At 32.9% G+C, this 17,978-nt stretch overlaps 3 protein-coding genes, 1 long non-coding RNA gene and 1 other non-coding gene across 9 annotated transcripts; 3 read left to right on the forward strand and 2 right to left on the reverse strand.

Annotated features, from left to right (window-relative positions):
- Positions 1-493: 493 nt before the first annotated feature.
- On the forward strand, positions 494-3,363 carry LOC111879843 (GDP-Man:Man(3)GlcNAc(2)-PP-Dol alpha-1,2-mannosyltransferase). The gene is made up of 7 exons (XM_023876275.3): positions 494-956; positions 1,284-1,570; positions 1,675-1,861; positions 1,974-2,042; positions 2,141-2,334; positions 2,711-2,820; positions 2,887-3,363. The coding sequence occupies exons 1-7, from the start codon at positions 654-656 to the stop codon at positions 3,120-3,122; spliced, it is 1,386 nt and encodes a 461-aa protein (XP_023732043.1). The 5' UTR covers positions 494-653; the 3' UTR covers positions 3,123-3,363.
- A 3,962-nt stretch (positions 3,364-7,325) lies between these two features.
- LOC111879844 (uncharacterized) lies at positions 7,326-8,756 on the forward strand. Its single transcript, XM_023876276.2, has 2 exons — positions 7,326-7,484; positions 8,014-8,756. Exons 1-2 carry the CDS (start codon positions 7,443-7,445, stop codon positions 8,659-8,661), a joined length of 690 nt encoding a protein of 229 aa, XP_023732044.1. The 5' UTR covers positions 7,326-7,442; the 3' UTR covers positions 8,662-8,756.
- Positions 8,757-10,993: 2,237 nt separating this feature from the next.
- On the forward strand, positions 10,994-12,141 carry LOC111879893 (transcription factor MYB73). The gene has a single exon (XM_023876324.3). The coding sequence runs from the start codon at positions 11,146-11,148 to the stop codon at positions 11,869-11,871; it is 726 nt and encodes a 241-aa protein (XP_023732092.1). The 5' UTR covers positions 10,994-11,145; the 3' UTR covers positions 11,872-12,141.
- On the reverse strand, positions 12,008-12,160 carry LOC111879901 (U4 spliceosomal RNA). Its single transcript, XR_002846261.1, has one exon. It is a non-coding gene; the product is annotated as a U4 spliceosomal RNA (small nuclear RNA).
- A 3,198-nt stretch (positions 12,161-15,358) lies between these two features.
- On the reverse strand, positions 15,359-17,577 carry LOC111879858 (uncharacterized). Of its 5 annotated transcripts, none has more exons than XR_002846255.3 (7): positions 16,613-17,575; positions 16,417-16,520; positions 16,260-16,336; positions 16,088-16,144; positions 15,849-15,998; positions 15,686-15,750; positions 15,359-15,618 (listed from the first exon to the last, which is right to left on the reverse strand). It is a non-coding gene; the product is annotated as an uncharacterized LOC111879858 (long non-coding RNA). The 5 variants fall into 5 exon arrangements; XR_002846252.3 differs by having other exon boundaries at positions 16,417-16,534; XR_002846254.2 differs by having other exon boundaries at positions 16,260-16,520; positions 16,613-17,577.
- Between the last annotated feature and the right edge of the window lie 401 nt (positions 17,578-17,978).

Here is a 17,978-nt window from a genome sequence, read left to right on the forward strand (position 1 = left end):
TTTTTTTGACTTATTAGCTTTTCAAAAAGCTAATAAGCCGTTTTGAAAAGCATTCCCAAACACCCCCTTAATATTTAATAGAGTTTGCAAAAAATTATTTATAAAATCCAAAAAGATTTCAACTTACACTAGATATCCAAAAACTTTTCAACTTGCACAACATAGCCAACGGCATTTGAGATTTTCCGATGACAATAGGATTCTATTGTGAGACTTTTCTGACGACAAAAGATTAAAATTGAGGGCATTGGTTTGTCCGTGATTGGTAAGTTGAAAATTTTTCGGATTTGTAATTTAATTTGAAAATTGTTTTTGGATTTCGTCCATAAATTTTTGCAAACTACATGGATCATTTTTTTTTTTTCATAAAAATAACAGAATTAACAATAAAAATTGTTAAGTGGGAAGAGTAATAACTCTACTTAAAAACCAAAAGAAAAAAAAAAGTTAGGATTTTTGTCATTCCGTATAAAACTTGGGACGTATGTCTGTTAGTCACTATATTTTCACTCTCTCGAGTTCTTTCCTTTCAATGGCATAACCACAGAAGTCTTCCGTTTTCTTTCTTGCTTTATTTCTACCCAGTACCCAAACTCAACTCAAGCACAGTTTAAATTTTCGATATCACCCGCCGCTGCTGAAAACATCTGAAGATGGTGATTCTAATACTGATAAGGATATTTGTAGTTTCAACAATTTTGACTAAAGTAATAAGATTCATTTGGGCTTTAATTGTCGCCCGGTTTGACAGAAAGAAGGCCGTAGGGTTCTTTCACCCTTACACCAACGACGGCGGAGGTGGAGAAAGAGTTTTGTGGTGTGCAGTTAAAGCTATTCAAGAAGAACGCCCTGATCTTGATTGTGTTATCTACACCGGCGATCATGATGCTTCTCCTGACAGCCTCATCCTCCGCGCCGTCGATCGGTTTGGTGTTAAGTTGCTTTCTCCTCCCAAGGTAATTTCCAATGTTTCTGTGATGAAATGCCTAAAATTCGTATTTAATGATTCTGAAAATTAACTTTAGTTAGTAAACCCTAACTGTTGAATCACAAAATCTAGATATGCATAATTTCAAGTGATTTATGCATAATTCAGTCCATGTCAAGTGAGGACGTGCTTAGGAACTTCAAGTCCGATCCATGAAGTTGAAATCTAAGCACAATCTGATTAAGTTCGATGCATCATGTGATGATGAACACTGTGATTAAACTCGTTAGTTGATTCATCCATGCTGTTTTTCCGAGTCTGCTTAATTTCTTATGATAATTGTGATTTCTATCAGGTTGTGCACTTACAAGAAAGGAAATGGATCGAAGAAACAACATATCCTCGCTTCACCATGATTGGTCAAAGTTTTGGTTCAATCTACCTTTCATACGAAGCTTTGACCAAATTTGTTCCATTATACTATCTGGATACAAGTGGATATGCCTTTACCTATCCACTCGCCCGACTTTTTGGTTGCAAAGTCATCTGCTACACACATTACCCAACAATCAGCTTAGATATGCTTTCTCGTGTTCATTCAAGGAGTTCCATGTATAATAATGACGCCATTGTTGCTAAAAGGTTAGTTGCATAATTGTTCCACTCCATTAGTTGTTTTTACATAAATCATTGAAGTTATGTAGATTAGTGAGTGCTAATCATTCCTTACATAATTGTGATGACAGTGTACTGCTATCACAGTTGAAAGTTGTATATTACAAATTTTTTAGCTGGATGTATGGCTTTGTTGGTTCTTGTGCAAATCTTGCAATGGTAAACTCTTCATGGACACAATCGCATATTGAAAAGCTTTGGAGAATTCCAAATCGTACTAAACGAGTTTATCCTCCTTGTGATACAACTGGATTGCAGGTTTGTTTTTTTATGCCTCATACCTAATTATATACTTTTAAGTTTTAACACATACTTATACTTATGAGATCATAATCATATTAGTTACTGTTTTTAAACAATTACCTAACAGGAACTTCCACTGGAAAGAGAAACAACACCACCTAAAATCATTTCAGTGGCTCAATTTCGACCAGAGAAGGTGTGGTTTTTTATTAAAGGTGTTCAAAGCATTAAAAATTTGCAGGATCTTTGATAGCTGATATAATATTTTTGGTTAAAATAAAAATTTTATGTCAGGCACATGCTGTTCAGCTTCAGGCTTTTGCACTTTGCATCAAGAAACTGAATGTGGAGACTCGTAGACCTAAACTCCAGGTTGTTGGTAGCTGTAGAAACGATGCTGATGAAACAAGATTACAGAATTTGAAAGATTTAGCAATTGAACTCATGATAGAAGAGGATGTAGAGTTCCATAAGAATGTGTCCTACAGGTTTGTCTCACTTCACATTATATCACTACTTTCATTAGTGATTAAACTGTTTTACTTTTTGTATTAAAAAAAATCATTTTATTTGGTTTTGAAAATCAAGCGCAAAAATAAAGAAAACTACAACTTAATTTCACCATTTGATTGATTTGCCACTAAACTATTATTTCTAATATGTTTATTATAACACTAGTTAAACCATTATACGTTTTTGCCTGTTAATTTTTTTTTTCAGTTACCCGGTTATCAAAAAAAAAAAAAAAAAAAACTAGATACTTTCACTATTTTATTAATTTAGCCATTGAAGTATTAATTATTAGGATTATTCTAATAATATCTATAACTAAATGGATAAAATTGGTTTTGGTTTTGATTGCAGGGAGTTAGTAAGGCTATTGGGTGGTGCAACTGCAGGGATTCATTCAATGATTGATGAACATTTTGGCATTAGTGTTGTAGAGTACATGGCTGCAGGAGCCATTCCCATTGGTAAAACAAATAAAAACCCATGCTTCATTATTGACATCTAAAAACATATGTATCTTTTTTTTTCAGCTCATAATTCAGCTGGCCCGAAGATGGACATTGTGTTACCTGAAGAAGGGAAGCAAACCGGGTTTCTTGCTGAGACTGTGGAAGAATATGCAGATGCGATTTTGGAGATTTTAAGGATGTCCGAATCTGAAAAACATGACATGGCTGCAGCTGCCAGAAGACGAGCTGGCAGCTTCTCAGAGCAAAGATTTTATCATGATTTTAAAGCTGCAGTTAGACCCATTCTAAACCAATGAGCTTCTTTCTAAGGAGAGAGATGAAAGATATAAAAACTAACATACAACATCAGGATTTCCCCTTTACTGGGAGTTTTGTTTGATTTGATTTGATTTTGTTTCTTTTATTTTTGTTAAAACAAATGGAAGTTGGATGCTGTTGTGGGATAATATCCAAGTGCCATGTCTATATCAGTAAAAAGACAAAGTATGTTGCTATTTGCTGCAATTTGGCTGAAATAGAATAGTTTTGTCAAATGCATATTCTAGTGTCTAAGTAAGATAATTGGTTGCTTTTCAAGTGATTTAGTTTATAGATGTATAATTTTACATTATTGTAAAAGATTAATTTTCCTACGACAATTTTTTTATTAATTTTTTTTTTAAATTTAATTATTTTAATTTTAAAGATTAACAAAACGTGAACACAAACTTCCACTAATGTCATCTAGAAGGTCCAAGTTCGTATGGACTTCTTTTGAGTATCTTGTCCCCATCATGATTTTCAGAGAATATAACATTTGACTTTTCGGTGCAAGTGATCATTAGTATTCTAAGTACATGGCCAGATATGACGTACTTTATTTTGTGTGCACGTGGTGTTTTGTACTTTTTGTTACTTGTTACCACATGTGCTTCATTTTTACAAGTAAATGATTTAAGGAAAATGACTTGTAAGGGTAATAACAAATGTACAAAAAATACCATTGAATGGCTTATGACCTACTATTATTGGTAACATAATGATATTTTTTGAACAAATGTGATGTTTAATGATCATATATGAACAAACGTTATAGTTGATTGGTGATGTGTACAAAAAAAAAAAGATTCAATGGTACTTTTTATACAAGTCTGAAATTTCGTTACCCTTACAAATCATTTTCCCAATGATTTATGGCGAAACACTTTTAAAATGTTCTATCATTTTTAAAGATACGTAGGGTTTGATCATGTTGCATACAATCTTGTTGATTTTTATGTGGCAAAACTAGTATGGTACGAACACGTATGAGACTTGGATATCCATCACAACGAAAGGTGAAAGGTGTTTGCGTTGGCATTCTAGAACACCCTAATTGCACTTTGGATATATATATATATATATATATATATATATATATATATATATATATATATATATATATATATATATATATATATATATATATATATATATATATATATATTAGTCATATCTTGAAATTTAAGAAGTATAAGATACAAAGCTTTTTGTACAAATCAATTATGCATAACAAATCATTAATATTTGCCAAGATTTTGAACACTTGAATTAATGAAGGTTATTATAAAATTAATTTGGAGCAAATGACAATTTTAAAACATTAAATTTATCTATATATTTAAGACACCAATAATAATTAATTTACATCAAATGTATCAAACATAAAATATAATAAAAGTTCTAAACATAAATATTTTAATTAACAATGGTAACTTTTTTATTACAAAATAACTAATAATTATTTCCCCGTAAAACTTGTTCGTCAAAAGAGCTATTTATCGTCGCTGCTTTACAAACTCCTAATCCGTTCATCATTTTTCAAAACCAAACACCAATTTTCTCAAATGGCGCGTCTAAGCCATATCTAGGCTAAAAAAAGATTTGACAATTTTTTTTTATTCATTTTGAAAATGTGCATGTATGCACAATAAATAGTTATATGGACTGTTGATGAGCACAATTAACAATTATATGGACTGCGGACGTGCACAATCATCAATCATAACTGCTGATTGTGTTCATCAACAGTCCATATAACTGTTGATTGCGTCTGTGTGCGTCTTATGATTCCGGACCTTATGTGAAACTAGGATTCTCAACCAAATATGTTATTTTTACATGTGTTTGGATGAGAAGCATGTTATCTAATGTGAACTTGAAGAGTAGAGATTAGTCACCAAGAAGAGTAAATAGTAGCCATTTTGTTGTTGTTGTTGTTGTCATTATTATCCATAATGTGATTGTGATTGTGCCTTATAAACTTCTAAACAAATTTATAGTGTTTCAAAAGTTTGAGAAATTTGGGACTTCAAAATTATTAAAGATAACTTTTTTTTAAGGTTTTTGGCACTGTAGCACAACAAAGTTTGACGAGTTTACATATGTAGTCACTCAAGTATTTTTTGTGCTCAATTGGTGTTAGAAATAGGGGATGAACAGATTGTTTGGATTCTCTGAAAGTTGTGATTCACTATCAAATTGAAGTATTTCGATGGTACAGATCGAACACTCAGTTGGATGAAATTTAGAGAAAGAAATCAGAGAATGTATGTGAAAATGTACTTCAAGAAGATGTACCAGAAAATGACAAAAAACGACTATATGATTCCTGTCTGAGAACTGTTACTAGACAGTTACAAACTATTATCAAAACTACCAAATCTGTCATAAAACGGATCTCAGGGAAAAAGGGTCGACCCCAGCCAGGGGCTGCCGCCCCTTGGACCCCCGTTCGTTTAGGGGCTTCGCCCCTAAATAACAGTGTACTTTGAATCTTGAAAAACTTGAACAAGTGTGCACTTCTACACCATCCTAACTTGTTCAATATTCAACAAGATAACTTTTGGTCAACAAATTTAATCCTATTAGACTTAAATAATATTGATGATATTAAATCACCAACAATTGGTCCTTAACGTTTGGAAATATCGACTAATTAAGGGTTTGAGAGAAATTGTATTCGGTTTACGGGTAACATGCGGACGTGGCTTGCAAAACCCATGCGAGGTTTTTGACATTGTAACACAACAAAATTTGGCGAATTTACACATTTAGTCACTCAAGTAACTGGTTGATTTACATATTTGGTCACTCAAGTAACCGGTTGTTCCTATATCAAGTTATATAATGGTGTAATTGAAAGGTAAAATTCAACTTTAATGGTCTATTAGACACAAGAAATACTTGAGTGACTAAATGTGTAAATTCGCCAAACTTTGTTGTGCTATAGTGCCAAAAACCTTTTTTTATCCATGAAAGAGTGATTATATGTTATATCAAACTAACACATACAATGAGTGTTTCAACCTGACATCCATTGAATATTGAGGATGAAAACAACTGGACGTCTTCAAAATAGGCATGAAAGCGACGAGAATTGAAGTTGGAGATTAGTTGTCTTCAAAGAACATAGAATATAGTCGTAGAAGAAAGTTAGAAGAACATCCAAGAAATGGGGAGTGTAACAACTTAACCAATTTATCATTTAAAGAATGATTCAGTAACGATAAGAACTGCTAATAAGAACGCAGACATTTGGAAAAGGATAAACAAGTCACCTCAAATGCTTCACTGAGTGGAAAGGGTACTAGAAGTGAGTCACCAATAACTTCTCAATTTCAAAACTCCTCAAGGAATCAATCCCTCCACCTTTTCCTCCTTCAAAATTGTCCAAATGGAAGAGGAGATACCAACTTAGGTTCTAAACTCTTAAGACTTTATCAATTAGTCAAGACTAGTCTCTACTTAGTTTGTTTGCAAAATATACCCTAATTGAATTTTTCTTAATAAGTCAAGTCTTTTAACTTTCAATTTGACACTAATATTAATTACTTATACAATTAAAGTCTCATTTGAGTTATTAATTGTTAATACAAGGTCACATAGATTTATTTATAGACTTGAAAAGTCACAAACTTCTTCTCATAAAACACCTACATTAGAACCTATAAAATCAATTTTAACTACAACATAATTTATTTATTTACCTTAAATAAGTTTACTTTAAAGAAATTGTGATATGAAAGTATAGAACAACACAATAATTAGACTTAGAGTCTGAAACACAATAATTTACTGTGCAACTCGTTATCTATTTTGAAATTTTCCATAAAAAGGTCAAATTTCGAAACAAAAAGAAATCTTATTTGCAATTGATAATGTGCTTTTAAAACTTATTATATGACCAAAAATAAGTTTTGAAACAATTTTTGTTATAAAAGATCGTTTCGCAACTCATGATGCATTTGAAGACATGACCAAGTTATAAACATGGTGATATTTTTGCTATTCTTACTTCATAAGAATGGCAATATAATTAAGAAAAAAAAATGATCATCTTGGTGAATATCTCAGAAAGTTATGTGACCATCTAATAAGGACTAAAACTGTAAGAAAAAAAACATATTGGATCTAATCTGGAAAAACACCGAAACACATTGGACAAAAAAGTAATTTAGTGTATAACAATTTTTTATACGATTGAGAGAGTAGAGTGTAGTTGGATCACTTTAGCGCCACAGAATATTTTGGCCCTGTGTTTCTCTCAATCTGAATCCCATTGATGGTTGGAACGTGAAAATTCCACCTCAAATCCAATGGTTTTCTCTTTGAATTCATTCGTCGGCTTCACTTCGACGGTATGTTATCGTATTCTTTCTCATTTCCTCGTTTGGTTAATGATTATATTTCTACTTATCCTTTTGGTGTTTCAGTTTGATTCTCATTGTTGATCAGTTGAGTAATAATACCTTTAGTCTTAACTCTTTATAATTCTGCTATCGTGATTCGGATGACTCAAGTTGGAGGATTTCATGCTTTTTCACTTTGATTAAAATCAACGCATGTCTGGACTAAGGGAAAATTAGCAGCAAAATGGTTTAGGGTTTCAGGAGTTAGTTTAACAACTCATGGTGTGCTCAAAATTATCTTTTGAATCGATTTCTATGGTTTCCGATAAGATATAATATTATGGATAAGGAGTTTCCTGTATGTGTTACATAGCTATTCCTTCTTACAACCCTCTTTGGATCGACAAACTCATACAATTCATGAAACACACCATCAACAATATGTGCTTTTATCTTATTTAACTGACAATTTCAACATACATATTCAATCCATTGAAAAACTTTCTACTTAATATCATTATCAACTGTAAACACACAGGCTAAGCATCAAAATGTCCCAAGAGAGTGCATAGGCCTGAAAGCTAGCCATTTCCCCTCTTCTTCTACATCACTTGTTTTCAGTAGAAGACCAATACATACAAGAAATCAAAGACCTCTTTCAGTTTCAAACAGTGATAGGGTTACAACAGAAACCACCGAAAAGACATCAGAAATTCCTGAAGTTTCCATTTCCATCAATCAGTCACTGCCCACTTCCGAAGTTGATCCTATCAAAAAGACACAACCCGATGAGGCTGCTTCTAATGGATCCATATCTTCTCCCTCTGAATCCGAACCAAAAAGATCAAAACTAACAGCAAGAGAGAAGCTAAAAGCGGCTAGGGTTCGCAGCAGATCCTCAGAACCAAAACCAGTTAAAAAAGCAGAGATGGGAAGCAAAGTGTTGGAAGCTTTGAGGGAAAACGATAGAATATCAGGGAAGATGAGATCAGGTCTTCCAGAAGCACCAACAAATTTGTTTGATGACAGCAAACGTGGAATGCCCAAAAAGGGGCTGACATTTGAGCTACCAGTTGGATGGGATGTGTTTCTCATTATCCTTTCAGTTGTTTTGATAAGCACTATCATGTTTACAACTACCTTCATTGTTTGGAAGGTGGGTGCCATTCATTTCAACGAGAACTAGCATCTTCTTCAAACCTAATCATATATGCTTCAATGTAAAAACTTAGCTTCCCTTCATACATTTCATTGCTATAAAGCTTCTTTCTATTCATACCATCTGACATTCTTGTTAAAAGCAAACTTGTATCAGTTATATGTGTAGAGTGCTTGATCTTTTGTTAGATGGGTAAGATTGAAAAGTTGCTCTTTGTCTTGATCCCACATAGGAACATTACATTAAAATTTATTGGATCTGGGACACAATTCGAGAAGTAGGTTTGTCTAATTGTCTCCTCCAAGGTTTCTAAACTCGGTTTCTGCCTCCACATACATGGGTCTTAAACCACAATAGAGAATTGGTTACTTATTGTAACGTAAACTTGGGTTTAATAGGTAATAGCAAGTCGCTTATCAATTGATAGACCCATGTAAGTTAGTTGTATAGAGGACGAACTTGAGTTTACAATTTAATAAAATTTTGGAGACATTTTAGCAATGAAGATGTTGTAAAACCTTGTCCATATGATATAGAGGTGGTTTCGTCTCATAAGTTTTGTGGTTTAAATCTATAGGATAGTAGTATACTAGAATCAACCTCCTCATATATATGGTCATTATTAAGCGAGGTTTAATCTTCATCCCAAAAAATAGCAAGGAGCTAGAAAAAGTTATTTATGTTGATCCCACATAGGAGAGTGACTATTGTAGTGGAATGGTAATAAAATAAAAAATAGCAAGGAGCTAGAAAAAAAAATTAGCCGAAGTCATAGCAGGATTTTTAACTTTTATGCCATCCTATTCAACTAAAATTATAATTTTCCTGCCAATTAGAAATCCTAAAGTACAAATAAGAAACGTCATCAAAATCAGTCCATTGTTGTACAAAGCCGAGAATCGATAGACCTGGTATCCAAACTCTAGACCTTGATGATTTGAAACAATTTTTAAAGTACAATGTACGAAAAAAAAGTGATATAAGTCAAACAAATTGAAAAATTCGCTACCATTTATAACAGCAACAAAAGTTTATACACTTTTTTGAAATTGCGATGATTTAATAATATTTACCGGAGTGTAATAATAACTTAAATAATTTTTTATTTATTAAAAGATATGTTATTGTTTTTATTTTTATTTTTATTGTGTAGAAAAAGAAAAGTATAAGTTTGTTTGTAAGAGCAAGCAGCCAAACAGTTGTGATGGTCAACAATTACGGCCACTAAATGTTGTTTCCAGTCCCATCCCAGTTGAATTACGGCTTGTCGACCGACCTCACTCGTTTTTTACTTAATTTTTAATCTAATTATTAGTTAAACCCTTCCTGTTGTTTAAAATTAATCTCTAATAAACTGTCAACTTTCTTGTTAATCCTGGACTTATTATTTTGTGTTGGTTGAATGTGTTATAAATATGATAGCTAATAATAATTTATTAGCTTTTAATTGTAATTTGTAGAAAAAATGGAAGGGAGTTGTATTCACTTTTAAGTAGCATTGTCCATGGTAGAAATAAAATGTAGATTAAAACATATAAGTAAAGTCCAAATTCAACCAAGAGCTGCACAAATTAGAATAGAATTGTCAACTCATTTATAAGTACAACAACGGTGTCGTTTGCTCTTTTTTTGGCAATGCTGTTACAACTCGCATAATTAGATTCAGTTGCAACCAACATAAGGTAAGATTTGGATGCCTCCCGAATCTCAGATTATTGTTTTATAATACCACCCATGCACCAATTAAATATAAATATCATATTTTTTTATCTATAGTTTAATATATGTATACGGTTAATTTTTTTAAATAATTCTAATTAAATCCAATAAAAATATTGGATATAAAAATAACAACGTATTTTCAAACTATATAATATTCCAACAAAATTAAAAAAAAAAAAACATATATTATTTTTATTTATTTGTTATTATCATGTATCAAATAGAAATAAATGAATTTTTACTTTAGTGATTGCATAAAAATTTCAAACAAAAACTGAAAATACGCCATCGTATTATTGCAATTAAACACCAAAATATATGTAAAAATTAATAAATTATATTGCAATTTTAATATCGGGACCTATAAAACATATAAAAAACAAATCGTTGTAAAATTAAACTGTGGGTAACAGAGTATCAATTAAAATTGTGGGTAACATATCGTTGTAAAATTAAATTCTTAACTATATGCATTGATAAACAAAAAACAAAAATTAAGCCAAACAAAACAAAAGTATTAGGTGAAGCAAAGTTTGTTAGGAATTTAATGTTAGTTTTAACCGTCTCCAAATAAAATAAATAAATGAAACAGACGCACGAGCAGTTTATGGTTCATGCCAACTACTCCCCCTGGCCTTCCTGAACGGTTAAACCTAACCTCTCCTTCACTTCTTCTTCTTCTTCTTCCTCTTCATAACCCCCACCCACCCTCCATCCCTCAACCGTTTCAATTACACCCATCTGCATCACTTCAAAATTCAAATCCTCCAAAATCTCAAATTACATTTCATGGCGACATCAGACGACGGCGGAGGAGGAGTAGTAGGAGGCAAGATCAAGGGATCCTGGAGCCCACAAGAGGACGCCACCCTCATGAAACTGGTGGAGCAACATGGACCGCGCAATTGGTCCCTCATCAGTTCTAGTATCCCAGGCCGATCTGGAAAATCCTGCCGTCTCCGGTGGTGCAATCAGCTCAGTCCTGACGTGGAGCACCGTCCATTTACTCGTGAAGAGGACGACGTCATCGTCAGAGCACATGCAATCCATGGCAACAAGTGGTCAACGATCTCCAGGCTCCTCCCTGGCCGCACTGATAACGCGATTAAAAACCACTGGAACTCCACTCTCCGCCGACGAGGCGTCTCAAACTCCGGCTTTGCCGTTGCCGTTGCCGTTGCGAAACGACCACTCACAGATGGATCCAGCGAGTCAACCCAGTCGGATCATCTTCCTGCATCCAAGAAGCAATGCTCCCGTAACTCCGACCACAGCAGTTGCGACGGACCTCCGACGGCTCTGACGCTTTTGCCACCCGGGGATATCAAAATCAAAACGGTGGAAGAACAAGTAATAACAGAAAAGAACGCAGAGGTGGATGATGACGTGGAGGAGAAGTCGACGGTGGAGATGGAGAACACGTGTCTGGTAACGATCATGAAACGTATGATAGCAGAAGAGGTTCGGATTTATATCAACGAACTAAGATCCAAAGAAGGGCATCCTCCGTCTTAGTTCAAAGTAACTGAAACGTTAATTCCCATTTTCATCTTTTATTTTACATTTCAGGTTTAGATTATTAAATTCAATATAATATTTATGAAACAAAAAATATATATAATAAGAATATTTAAAAACTTTTAGATTGTAGGGCTTTACCCAATTAAGGGAGCCCTTCCAGAAATTCTCGATGGCCAAGGGAGACCCAAGGCCAAGGAGGGGGTTTGGAAATAGTTTTCAACCAGCAATTGACGCGCCTCGGTTATTACCTCATTAGCTGCGTCATTGCCCCAAGCGCAAAGATGCTTCATAACGTTGCCCACATCTCTCTTTTTATAGCCTCACCTCCTCTCCTATTTTTCGTTTTTCAGCGATGTGGGATGAAACCCATATATCATCTATGCGCTTCTCAATCCACCTACTCAAACAATTTTTTTTTTTATTTTTTTTTTTTCTATTGGAGTTATGAAAACTACTTAAAATAAATATATCGGAAAGAGTTGTTTTTGTAGAAAAGAAAAGACGTCTTCAAAAGTGTAAATGTGTAATTTTAAGTGGTAAAGATTTAGTGGCTAGATATGTTAATCTAAAGGTGATTTTTTTAAGAACGTCATTAAAAGGTATTTATTACCATCTCAAATCATAATAATCAGATAATCTATCACGAAATGCATCTCAATCGTCTTGTAATGTTTTATTATTACAACTGAAAATGAGATAAACATTTAATCGAAATATAACTAAAGGAAAAAAAATCTTCATTACCATATTGGTTTCATGGTCATAAACATTATGATAGTGTATTCTTTTCTTGGTTGTTATTAAGCATAAATAAAATGTAAAAGCTTCAAATAAATAGTCGAAAAGTAAAACTTGTAAAACATTATTTCATGGTTATTAAAACTTGTAAAACATTATTTCATGGTTATTATTTTGTTTATGGGGATCTTTCTCCACCTTTCATTTTGTGTTTCTTTTCTCTTTTCGGGTGATAAAGCATATTCATGATGTCATATATTTTGACAATCATTAAAATGAAATTGTCATACAACTATACTCGCAATATTTCAGTCTTCACCATACATCGAAACAAATCTTTTGACTTTTGCGTTAGTTTTCGATCGAAGCTTCCATTGCAACTTGTTCAAGATTATAGATGTCAATAAAACTCAAATAACAACCATTCAAGAATTTCATAAATTAAAGTGATATTGGTCCTAATAATTTTTTTAAAATAGGGTGTCTTTTAGCCAACCATTTTATTTTATATAGGCATATTTCCAGAATAATCATTGGCACTTCCATTGTCTTTCAGATGTATGTGTTTGCCATGAGAATAATTTTTTTCATGTAAATGCAACTATTTGTTAAGATGCTTGTAGTAAGGAAAAAAAACAACGAAACGGTGGGGGTTAGGAGGATGTCACGGTCTCAAAAAATCTAACCCCATAACTTCTGTTAGAGAAAGGGCAATAACCTACCTCCTCAACTACTACTTTATGTTCAGAAAGTTGTATATAAAAATCTAACATACTATTAAACTACTTCTTAAATTTCACTTCAACCTTCAAGAGATTGGACAATACTAGATACCGCTGTGCTAGAAACCCTTTGGTGGCCAACATAATTTGCTTATAATGTTTTTATGTGTTTGTTTTATGTAATGTTAACATGTTTTGGATTAGATATTGTGATTGTTCTACTTGGATTTCTTTATAGTTTTTTAGAAATCTCAAAAGTTATCAATCAATTCCCTTAAATCTTAGCATATTTAATCAAGCATATAAATAAAATGACATAATGTTGGTTTCATATATATATATATATATATATATATATATATATATATATATATATATATATATATATATATACCAATTTTTTTTTTATTACAGTAAAGACTCCCAATTATAAATCCATTATTAAGAAAACCGTTTATTCCAAATACATTTATTGAAAAATCAGAGTAACATTAAAGCGCAAAATCTTCATTGTCACTGATGAATGTGTACGGTCACGTCTTCACATTACACATTCCCGTGACGAAAAATGATAAATAAAACAGTAACCAACTAGGTAAACACAAGGATCAGTGAGTTTCCCCCAAAATACCTCATATAATAAACACTAGTTGTGAGACTCATATATTACATGAATTTATTTAAAAAAAAAACCTAAATACAAAATTCTAAACATTTGAAAAATATGAATTTTTAAGAAAAGTGAGAAAATATAGAATTATAAAAATTAAAGTGTTTTTTTTTTCTCTTTTAAATTTAAACAAATAATTTAGATAAATAAATAAAGAAAATTAATGAATCTTTAATTTTGTAATTTTGAAATTAGAAGGAAAGTTCATTAATGAAATTGATATGCAATTATTATTAAATATAAATACTATTTACAATTTAATAAAACGAAAAAAACCATAAAATGACATGTTGAATAAAAATTAATTTAAAATAACCATAAAATTACATGAGCAAAATGTGACATATGACAAAAAAAATCTTTATTTATTAAGGAGGATACAAACGTGCATAACGGCCCATAATCATCAAATTGGAATGCCCAGGGTCTGTTGGCCTACCTACTCACCCAACTGCTAGTCCCGAGCCTCCATGCCTATGGTTTACACCTGGACCGCACCAGGTACCTTGGCCTACGGCACACAACAGGACCGCCTCAACCCACTACCACCATATGTCAACATATAGCCATAAAGGATCAAGTAGGCACATAATACATGCAAATAACAATCATACAACTTACTACCGCCTACTAGTCCTCACACCGCACATTGTCCCGCTACCAGCTAACCTCCATGAAGTGCGGAACCATAAGTAACAAGAGGTGAGATAGCCACCCGAGCAGATAATCCTACGTTAGAGCCACAGTTAAACAAGGAACAAACAAGAAAGGCTAGATCAAGAGTTCTCAGGCTATCATACATGACCACTTATAGTCCCTAAGGCACTCCACTAAAAGATAACCAACATGTACATATAGTCATATAGATCTATAGATCCCTACCACATAGCATCATCCTATGTACCAGGATACATATCTAACAGATCACTACAACATAGTATCATCCTATGTACTAAGATACAGATCTAACAGATCACTACATCATAGCAACATCCTATATATCAGGATACAAATATAACATGTCACTACAACATAGAAACATCCTATATACCATGATACATATCTAACAGATTACTACAACATAGCAACATCCTATATCTAAGATACATAACCAACAATCTAAGGAATGCATAACCGTATGTACTTATAGGTGAGATAAACACTCGGACAGATGATCCAACTCTAGAGCCACAACCAAACAAGGAACGGGAAAGAAAGCCTAGATCAAGAGTCATTGGTCTAACCTACATGACTATAGGTAGGATTTTACTTTTATCTTTTTTCCAATTAAGACATTATTCTTTAAAAAGTTTATAAAACCGAGACAAAATAGTAGGTTGTTAAACCCTTATCTTTGAGTAGCATATGTTTTTTACAAAAGTAACGCATATAATGTTCATGGATTTTCACTGACATCACTCTTCTCTAACTTTACTTGATACATATTGTTTATATATAACATCAAACATACATTCATAAACCAAAACTACTTAATAACAGTTGACATCATCCCACCTCTTCCCCCTAAACATAATGTTCAAGATTTTTCCCATGAAGATTGAAGCAAATCCATTGGAATCTTCCCAAATAAGCAATAACCCACACGATTCACTGTCAAGCACGTAAAAATTATATATCTGAATACAAATATTATGAAGTTTACCCATTTATAGCACACCTTACATGAGGCGGAAAACATGTGGTCCTATGTTAGATCAATCCCTTGAAGATTTGTCGTATCAGCTGCAAAAGTAGACCAAAATTTGAAATTGAAACAAACTTATACACAATGTTTCTCCAAATGTAACCACAATTATAAACAATGTCATACCACAACTAACCTACAAAACAACAAGAGAGCCAAATTTAGCCGTTGTTTATAGTTTATTCGTCTCATGGAGAATAAATTTTGTTGAACTTGTGGTGTCGTCCCCACCAAAAGCTATCAATTTACATGCTCGACTGAAGCGATAAACAGTTGTACACCGTGTCTAGAAAAGAATTGCTCATTTGGCATTATATAAGACATAAAGGATAAAAATAGAAGGTTTTGCCCAAAAGTAAAAGTTGACAGCAATACCTTAACATTTGTAGTAGGGACAACTCTTGCCAGCAACATGTACATGGGAAAAAGACTCTGAGTTTGCATCCCATCATTAATAGCACCATATATGGATATTGATATTTGTACCCGACAATAAACAAACATGACACAAATATCTTAAAAAATATGGAATAAACTCTTTCTTTACCTTTCCACATCACATAGATGGTTTTATTGTGAAAACATCCCCATGTAATCCACCTTTTCCAACCAGAACCCCATGCTCTTCATTCACAATGAACATAAAAATAGTTATATCCAAGTCAAAATGGGTAATTCGAAGTTTTCATGCATACATAATATACCTCATAGTTTTTAAACAAAATGGCAGTTTCACCCATTGCCGGTGTCTTCTCTTTCAGAATAGTCACAAGTTCAATTCACACCATCAATCCTCTCCCTCTCACATCTCCAATCATTAAACTACAACATCAACATCTTGTAAAGCAAAATAAATAAGGAAATGTTCATGAAATATAAAGTTGAAGATCAAATTATTACAATCATGTTTTGTTGAAGATCTTTCAATCTCCCAAACAAATGAGAGCCCACATCAGCACAATGTTTTTGGAGATTTGCTTTGTCAAGGACTCTAAGCATTGCAAGTCTTCCAGCTGAACACACATGGTTCCCTCCAAAAGTGTTGAATTTTATTTTTTGAGACATTACTTGTGCTATTTCAGGAGTTGTAACCACAACTCCTTAGGGTAATTCGTTTCCAACTCCATGGATGTAATCATCGACACATAAAGGTAATTTTGTAAAAATCTATGAATTTTTCTATTAAACGGAGTAAGTGTTATTTTATAAACCAAGACTATTTCTTGTTTTGGATCAAATGAACAATCTAAAACTGAAAAAAAAAACAGCCAAAATCAAAAGATAAAAAAAACTATGAAAAGATAAAACGTAAAATCAAAATCAAATTCTTCTTGACCTTTAACTCCAAACCTTCATTAAGAAATATTTAACTAATGAAGAACACAAACATGTATAGTGTTGAGCGAACTTGGAAGTTTCCTGGATCCTATGGGAGATTTAGGTTTAATTTTGACCATTCGAGATTTGTAAATAGTACTTGATTGTGGTGTAGAGGTGGAACCCTAAGTCTATAATAAGATTGAAACTAACGACGAGAAAGTTAATAAGAGCAAGTAATCGAGCGGAAGAGATAGAGGAATAGGAGACACTGAGATGTTTCATTGAGAACTCAATTAGGCATCAGTGGACAAAGTTGTGGTCACATACCTGATTTTTCGGTCATCAACGACCGAAAGCAGGAAGGAGGCGAAGCAGAGATGTGGTAGAACATGAGAGAATCAATTGTTTTGTACAAATTTGAAAATGGTTATCGTAAGGTATAGGTGAAACAACGGTAGAGATGGTGAATCATCTGTGTTTTTAGCATTTCTCATTGATGGAAAAAAGGGCGATCGAAGATGAATAATTGACTATGAGGTGATAATCGAATGTGAGATGGAGTTATATTTGGACGTAGTAAGGGGAAAGGAGGTGGCGGCTAGGTGTCCTGTTGATACATAAAACAACCCTACATTCTGCCACGTAAAGGGCTGGAGGGAAGAGCAGGGACCACATTTGTCAAAGTATAGTAATTTTTGGGCCAAAAGTATAAACCCCAAAGGTTTATTGTTCATAAAGATCATCCGGAGTATAAAACATGTTTTCTTAAATATTAATTAAACCTTTAGATATAATTCAAATATATTGAAAGTTCAAAATGTCTAACTCATCGTTTATTTGTTTCGATTGTTTTTATAACATCTATAGATTTACTATGGTATTAACAAATTTTGCTCGTAAAAAAACTTATATTCAGGGGTTCATTTTTATTTCCGTACATGGCCCT

This window comes from Lactuca sativa, chromosome 2 (assembly GCF_002870075.4).
Source record: "Lactuca sativa cultivar Salinas chromosome 2, Lsat_Salinas_v11, whole genome shotgun sequence".
NCBI classification, from domain to species: Eukaryota; Viridiplantae; Streptophyta; class Magnoliopsida; order Asterales; family Asteraceae; genus Lactuca; species Lactuca sativa.

Bases quoted from the DNA above. Each gene is read 5' to 3' on its own strand.
- LOC111879844 (XM_023876276.2), top strand. From the start codon at position 7,443: ATGGTTTTCTCTTTGAATTCATTCGTCGGCTTCACTTCGACG. The intron at 7,485-8,013 runs GTATGTTATCGT...GTAAACACACAG, and splicing joins TCGTCGGCTTCACTTCGACG to GCTAAGCATCAAAATGTCCC.
- LOC111879843 (XM_023876275.3), top strand. From the start codon at position 654: ATGGTGATTCTAATACTGATAAGGATATTTGTAGTTTCAACAATTTTG. The intron at 1,571-1,674 runs GTTAGTTGCATA...TTGTGATGACAG, and splicing joins GACGCCATTGTTGCTAAAAG to TGTACTGCTATCACAGTTGA. The intron at 1,862-1,973 runs GTTTGTTTTTTT...ATTACCTAACAG, and splicing joins GTGATACAACTGGATTGCAG to GAACTTCCACTGGAAAGAGA.
- LOC111879893 (XM_023876324.3), top strand. From the start codon at position 11,146: ATGGCGACATCAGACGACGGCGGAGGAGGAGTAGTAGGAGGCAAGATC.